At 47.5% G+C, this 7,975-nt stretch overlaps 1 protein-coding gene across 5 annotated transcripts in view; it reads left to right on the top strand.

The window, feature by feature from the left end:
* The first annotated feature begins 6,542 nt into the window (after window positions 1-6,542).
* The window catches only part of UGGT1 (UDP-glucose glycoprotein glucosyltransferase 1), a 112,492-nt gene continuing 111,059 nt past the window's right edge, over window positions 6,543-7,975 (top strand). For 4 of the 5 annotated variants that reach the window (XR_012133442.1, XR_012133443.1, XM_073241616.1 and 1 more), the window contains exon 1: window positions 6,557-7,287. Coding sequence is in view for 2 of the 5 variants with exons in the window: in XM_073241616.1 (XP_073097717.1) it covers window positions 7,230-7,287 (58 nt within the window). In the remaining 3 variants the exon portion in view is untranslated. Of the gene's footprint in view, window positions 7,288-7,975 lie in introns of all 5 variants that reach the window. The other variant, XR_012133445.1, reaches the window with a different exon arrangement.

Raw genomic sequence — 7,975 nt, 5'->3', positions numbered from 1 at the left:
CATGTAAAAGTTTATATGTTAATACATGTATCATGGCAAGCATCTAGTAATGTATACAATTATCGAGTCACTGTGGTGTACATCTGAAGCCAATATAATATTGTAGATCAACTTTATTTCAAGAAAAAAAGCTTATATGTTAAAATCTCCCAAAATGTAATATCTATACATAGAAAAAAGAATAGCAGGAAATATATGGAATTTTTCTAAATGAATACATGTTCGGATGATCATTTCCCTCCATCTGAGTTTTCCAAATTCCCTTTATCCAGCGGACTGTACTTTTTAGTTATGAAAAGCATCACTATACAAAGGAGGGGTAATTGGAGAGGTCCTTCCGCCCTTCCCTAGCTGGCCTAATGCCCTTTCTCTGCACACCACTGTGGCCCGAGGGGGTCTCTGTAGCACCCTTTCACTGGTTTTCCAGTCATCTGTTTGTGTCTCTCTCCCCACAGCCTGGGCTCCTTGTGGGCAAGGATTGTTTCTGGCACAGAATAAGCATTCGTTTGCTGGGGTGAATGAAAGAGCATTAACCAGATTTATCATTCCTCTTCCATAAAGAAGAAATGTGTAGGAGATTCTGTAAGACAAGGGCTTTGGTATGGCACCAGAGGTGTGGCTGCTGGCCACTGGTCACAGAGGCCAGACACTATATCTAAGCCGAGCTTAACCTATCCCATAACAACTATCTGATCTCAAAACAAGGGATTTTGGAGACTTGAGCCATGGACACTAGCAAGTCTCTAGAAGGTTCCTGTAAAGCTGATACAAGGTGGCCTGGTGCCTAAAGGATGATTCTTTGGGTGCTAGACTCAGGATACCAGGACCTACCTGTGACTGGGCAGTAGCACAGAGGAAGTTCAGCCCAGACTGACACTAAAGGTGCAACCTGGGCCCACATTCTGGGAGGTGAGTGAGAGTTCTGCAGTAGAAAGCTGACTTGCAGTGGGAAAGAGCTCAAGTGGTAGGAGACCGTCCATGGTCCTCTGGCCAAGGCATTGCTGCATTATTTTAATTCTGTGTGGCCAGGGCTTTGCTCCATAACAAAAGATCCAGAAACTTCACATTGTCAACACTGTGCAAGCTTAGTGACAGCTACCTGGTGAGAGGCTGCAGTCGAATGCCAGCCCTACCCTGCACGTTGCTCTCTGTCACCTTTGGGTTCCCTTTTCACATCTAACAAATGACAAGTAAAGGCTGCCTGGGGCTGGCCTCCCTTTTATCTTCATTGTTCTTCTGAGTTTACTCCTGAGCGTGAGTCTTGTGTGCTATTGTGTGTACCCAGATTTATGTATAAATGGGAAAATACCATCTGGAAAAGCAAATGGCTCTTTGAAGTCTAAGGAGAAAGCACCAGATGGAAGCTTATAAACTCCTGCTCACAAAAGTCCTGCATCAGAACATCCTCAAGTATGATAAAGAAACAATTAATTCAGCAGCCCTAGGCTTTGTTATCAGTAAAATGTGCACTTGTAAGCACGCATCTATATGTTATTGTGGTTGGCAGAATAACGCTCTAATTCCCGGGACATGTAACTGTTACCTTACATGGCAGAAGTAACTTTGCTGATGTGATTGAGGATACAGAGCTTGAGATGGGGAGGTGATCCACATGGGCGCAATCTAATCATGAGTCCTTAACAGTGGGGAACATTGCGGAGTTCCAGTGGAAGAGATGCAGCCACAGAACAGAGAGGTGGTAGCAGGAGAAGGGTGCAGCGTCCTGTTCTGGCTGTGAGCTGGAGGGCGTCATGTGCACAGACCCAGAGAGGCCCCTAGGGGCTGAGAGCAGCCTGAGATGACAGCCAGCAAGGAAATGGGGACCCCAGTCCAACAACCGTAAGGAATGGAGTTCTGCCGAAGTCTTCATAGCAAGGAAGTGGGTCCTTCCTGAGGGCCTCCAGAAAGGAATGCAACAGGGCCTGAACCTTGATTCTAGCCTGGGGAGACTCACAGCAGATTTCTGACCTATAGAACCATAAGATAAAAAATTTGTCTTATTTTAAGTTTGTGGCAATTTGTTACAGCAGCAATAGGAAACCAATAGAGGCAGGAAACCATACTCTGCATCTGTTTAGATGGTTCACATTTCTAAACCAGTGTTTTCAAATCTGTGGGCCATAGCCCATCAATCTTTGGATTGTGAAACGTTTGAAAAAGATTTTTTTGAAGTATACATATTATATTATGAACTTCATAATGTATTTACGTGGTCAAGTGTGAGCGTATACTGTTTCCTGAAATATTTTTCGGTTCTGCAGATCCTCTTGGAAGCATTAGGTTATGATGTGAAATGCGTTGTGGTGCTGAAGTCCAAATGTTGCTCTAGGCTGGTTCATTAAAATGCAGCTGCTATGATAAAACTTATCTCATGACCAGGGATGTTGGACTTTCCTTCTTTTTTTGGCTACAAGACTGTTTACAAAGACAAAATATAAGAGAAAAAAAAAAGACTTGCCAGTTAGCCGAGGGTTTGTGTCCAAAGCATCCTTGAGCTATAGGCCCCAGGGTGCCAATGTGGGGTAGGATTCTTCAGAAACCGCGTGAGAGAAGCCTGGACTGTGCCCCTCCAAGCCTGTTTCTGGTCAAAGTAAGGAGACAACTCCCAACTGCTGCCTATATTCCGAGCACGGGACTCCCCGCTCACCCAGCCCCAGGTCCGCCCAGGCAGGTGAACACAGCGTGCTCTAGGCCACTGGCACAGGGCCACACTTCCTCGTGGCCTTAGGCTGTGTGACAAGTTACACTGAGGCACAGTGGCACTAACAAACATGAAACATTACCTTCCATAGTTTCTGTACGTCAGGAGCTGGAGAGTGGCGGAACTGGGAGGCGCTGCCTTTGGGGCTCCAAGCAAGTTGCAGTTAAGATTTGTAATAAAATACGTAATTAAAATTCATTTCACCCATTTTTTTGCCCTTTTTAAATGTGGCTGCTAGGGATTTTTAAATTACATATGCAGCTCACATTTTATTTCTATTGGGCAGCGCTTGCCTGGAGAACTGGGTTCTGCTACCAGCTCCTTTCAAGTGCTCTGTCTTGGATTTCCGGTTTCTGCTCTGAAAGTAAAGAAAGCGTTTGGAAGTCATTTTTCCTGCCCTCTCAACAATAGAAAACTGAACGAGCTGAAAGCCAACAGAGAATCAAGTCAGAGGACAAACTGGGGAGGTGGGACTATAGAGAATACAGGTCAGCTTTCCTGAGGCAGAAGTTGCTGGGACTGGTGCCCAGTAGGAGCCTGGTGGGTAATTGGGTGAATTTCTGGAGCTGAATCTAGCCTAGTTTGAGAGTTAAATACTCCTGGGGGCCCAGAGTAAGGTGGGGGTGGCCTACACTTTTTGTGGGGTTTGCCTTCAGGAGACCTACCAGATTCTCTCAGTGAATATCTTGGAGAAATCCCCTCACATTTGGCCAGGGGGAGGGGAAAAGTAACTATTCCAATTAGCCCAGAGAATTCTCAAAAACAGAGGCCAGCCCAGCTGGTGAAAATCCACTGCCACAGCCTCCTCCATAGTGGAAGGAGGAAAATCACCCAGCTCCGTTCCCTTCCACCTTCCTGCCCCATGTAAGTGAAGGGCACAGCCCAGGGGCACAGGGGCACAGAAGTCTGAGACCTAATCCCAGGATTAGGGATGCTTTTCCTCCCATCATCCTCACCACCACACCTACAGTGTGCCTGTATAATGCAGATTACAGCAGAAAGAACTATAAAGCTTAGACTCTATTTCAGAAGCAGCTTCTAGGGAAACCAAGATATAACAGAGGAGACAAAAACAAGGTCACTAGAGGAAACTGAGGTCTCTGACATATACAGCCACAACAGACTAAGCACAGCCTACCTCTTAGACAGAAAAACATAAAACTTCATACTAAGGCCTGTTTACTTCAGTTTCTTTTACTCAATACAGCATGTCTGGGCGTGGATAAAACGAGAGTTCCTGTGGCCAGGATTCTCACCTGGCCCTGGTTGACTAGCTCATTGCACACCTGTGGGCAATACATGGCTGTTGACTCCTAAAAAAGAGCTCTGCTCAGTGCTCTGGGCACGACACAGTGGCAGTGCTGCAAGGCTGCAGGAGAGCAGAGGCTGAAGTGGTGGAAGCACTGAGGACAGAGGCCGAGAGGATGGCTGTGCATGATGACTGTGCAGAGAGGCCCGGAGGATGGCTATGCGGACAGAGGGGCCCAGAGGATGGCTGTGCAGACAGAGGGGCCCAGAGGACAGCTGTGTGGACAGAGGAGCCCAGAGGCAGAGACCGGCTTGCTGCATGCAGACTCGCTCTAAGTGAACGGGATTTTAGTGACTGACCTGCCACCTGGAAATAAAGTTGGGTATAACCCTTTCACCCCAAGAATGTTTTGCTGTCATTTTCTTTGGTCACACTGAATCCATAGTGAACTTGCCCAGGGCTGAAACCCATTGACAAGACACTGGGTTTCAAGCAAAAATTACAGGCATGCTAAAAGGCAAACAAAAATACAATCTGAGGAGATAAAGCATTAGACTCAGACTCAGATATGGCAGAGATTTTGGAATTATCAGACTGAGATTTTAAAGTAACTTTGATTAACATGTTAAAAGCTCTAATGGAAAAGGTGGACAATATGTAAGAACTTCTCTGCATGTGCTCATAAGGTGGAAGGGTGAAGGCACTCTCTGGGGTCTCTCCTTATAGGGGCACAAATCCCATTCATGAGGGCTCCATGCTTGTGACCTAAGCACCCCGCAAAGGCCCCACTTCCTAATACCATCACATTGGGGATTAGGTTTCAACACACAAGCTTTGGGAGGGTTGCATATGTTCAGTCTACAGCGGATGGTTAAAAGATCAGTGGCTGCCAGGGTTTTAGGGGAGAGGTGAATAGGCAAAGCGCAGGGATTGGCAGAGTGGTGAAACTATTCTGTATGAAACTGTGATGTTGGATACATGTTTTTATGCATTTGTGAAAACTCATAAAACTATATAATGCTAAGAATGAACCATGACATAAACTATGGGTGTTAGTCAACAATAATGTATTGATATTATTTCCACAATATTGAGTTTTGAGAGTTCTTTATATGTTTTAGACACCAGTCCTTTGTCAGATATGTGGTTTGGAAATTATTCCAACTGAAAGTTATTCCAAAGATTCCGTTGTATGGATGTACCTCTAATGTGCCACACTCATTCAAGATGTTAATAACTTGGGAAATTCTGTATTAGATGCTGGGTGCTGGTGTGGGAATGTGTATATGGAACTACATGTAGTAGTTGCTCAATTATTCTGTAAAATTAAAACTGTACTAAAAATGAAGTCTATTAATTATTTTTAAAAACCTGAGTCTTATTTTTCATTATAAAACAGACTAGGTTATCGCATGTATTCCTGCCATCTGTAACGTTTCTGATTTCTACCTTTTAAATATACTTTATCTTTTAGAGCAATTTTAGATTCCTAGCAAAACCAAGCGGAAAGTACAGCGTTCTCATATGCCTGTCAAAACACTTGAACAGCTTTTCCCACTATCAGTATCCACAGTAGCGCATGTTACAACTGGTAAACCTACAAGGGCACGTCCTTATCACCTCATGTCCACAGCTTACATTACGTTTCACTACTGGTGGAGTAACTTTTTAGGTTTGACACGTGCGTAACTACTTGCATATGCGTAACTACTTGCATACAGCACTGGAATGTCACACAGAATCAGCTCACTGCCCTGAAAGTCCTTGGTGCTCCATCTATTTATTTGTCCCTCTTTCCGCCTAACCCAGTGGATATCTTTGTGGAACTGGAATAGTTCTGTGTCTTGATTTTGGTGGTGGTTACACAAATCTATACATGTGACAAAATGACAGAACTATACACACACTTTCTACCAATGTCAGTTTTCTGGTTTTGATACTGTACTACAGTTACTTGAGGTGTAACTACTGGGAGACCCAGTGGAGGGTACATGGGGCCTCACTGTACTATCTTTGCAATTTCTTGTGATTCTGTAATTATTTCAAAATAAAAAGTTGAAAAGATTAGAAAAATCTATTAGTTCTCAAATATAATAGCACTGAACTGAGAAAGGTATAGAAAAAAGAAATGCAAGTTCCGTGGAAGCTCTCCATTATCACTTCAATTTGGACAGCTAAGCAAACATTGGTACTGTTTATGTATCACAGAGCAGAAGACCAAGTTAAAACGGAAAAAGAGAAAACCAACCCTGTAATGCGGTGAATTAAAAAACAGTTGCCTTTTTGTGTAAGCATCACCTGGAGTGATTTAAAGAGGGGCGGAAAACACAATGGGAATGTACTAACACAAATGCTCTTTCAAGAAATGAATTTTAAAATGCCTATTTCCAGTCCTTAAAATTATTTCCACTCCTTTGGCTCCAGCGGCAACGGGAAGCTCGGCAGTCAGCCCGGTAAGAACTTGAGCACAAACCGATTCCAGTCCCCGCGGTGACTCACAGGGGGGCGCCGGCTGTGCCAGGTAATCCAGCCACTCAAGACTTGACACTTGGTACGTGCTTGTGGGAGTGTTTTAGGTTTTTAGTTCACTTAACAGTTAACAGTATAGCCTTCAACGGGTATTTATTTCTGAGCGGGCAGAACGGTCTGCCCGGTGGCACAGAGACTTACACGTGCCGCCCGCCTCGCCCCACACGCGAGGATTCCGAGGGCAGAGGAAGGTCTGCAGACTGTCGCTCCTGCCAGTGTCAATCGTCCTCGCCCACGATCCCTGGAAAGGACGCTATCAAAGTTTACGGTTTAAGATAAAAGCGTTAGATGCTCGGAACCGTGGAGCGTTTTGTCCTTCCTTGGGCAAGAGTGCTTTTACTAGAGGGGCTCAAGGAGGGGCTCTGAGGCGCCCCAGAGTCCCAGGCGGGCAGAGGCTGCAGATCTGCCCGGCCTCACCTTCCGGAAGCTCTCGGGTACTAGCGGGCCGCCGGGGCTGCCGCCCGACCCCGCGACGGCGAGAACACCGGCAGGGACTTCCCAGAGGAAGATGGCAGCCGCGCGACGCTCTCCCGCCGCGGCTGCGACTCGGTGGCCGGAAGTCCTCCCGCCCTCGCGGGTCTGAAGCGGAAGGAAAGGGCGGTCGGCCGCTGGGCTCTGGCGCTGCGCGGCCGGCTTGGGAGCGGAGCCGCGGGAAGGGCGCGTGTCGACCGCTCACTGGCGCAGCCGCCGCCGCTGCCGCCCCGCCCCGGCGTTGTCGCAGGCACAGTCGCGGACGAAGCGCGGCCCGCCATGGGCAGGAAAGGGGACGCGGGCGGCGCGAATGCCGTGGCGGCGCGGCCGGTGACAGGTACCCCCGGGCGGCGTGGGGAGGGCTCGTGGGCGCCGAGAGGGGCCGGGCAGGAGGCGACCCCGTGCCCCGGTCACCTTGAGCGTCCGTCCTTACCGGCCTCAGGTTCCACTCCCGTGCCCGGCCCTGCCCCACTTGCGAGTGCCCCGACTTGTCCGTCAGTGCTCGTCTGGGCGAGGGACCGTCTGTGCGGGGGGCCTGGGGGCTGCCCTGGACCTTCGCGGACGCGCGCGACACTCATGTGGCTCAGGGCTGCAGGACGGGGGGAACGTGCCCTGCCTTAAATTCTGACCAAGCCTGACCCTAAGTAGGTTGAGAACGTGCATTCTGCAGGACTCTCATTGGAGAACGACTTGATCTTTTTATAGGTTTCTGTTTCCCCTGAAATTCGGGGGGTGCACAAAGGTTGCGGTTTTCATTTAATACCAGGATCTGTTGGCTGCAAATTGAATGATCTGGTTTCACTTTCAGTGTGGGACCTGCCCGCAGAGTAAGATTTGCGTACCTCGCCCATAAATTCTGGATGTGAACTTGTTCTGTTCCTTGGCCAGAATCTCTACAGTATTTTACATTTCTTGCGAAATATGAGAACTAGCATATTTTGTTCATTTTGAGTGCTGGGGTCTTACGCCTTACTGTGCTACTCTATTTTGGAAACCACCGTGCACTGGCCTGCCAGTTTTAGTGT

This window comes from Manis javanica, chromosome 7, assembly GCF_040802235.1.
Source record: "Manis javanica isolate MJ-LG chromosome 7, MJ_LKY, whole genome shotgun sequence".
NCBI classification, from domain to species: domain Eukaryota; kingdom Metazoa; phylum Chordata; class Mammalia; order Pholidota; family Manidae; genus Manis; species Manis javanica.
Note: the sequence above shows the minus strand (reverse complement) of the source record. Positions and strands in the feature narration are given on the sequence as shown.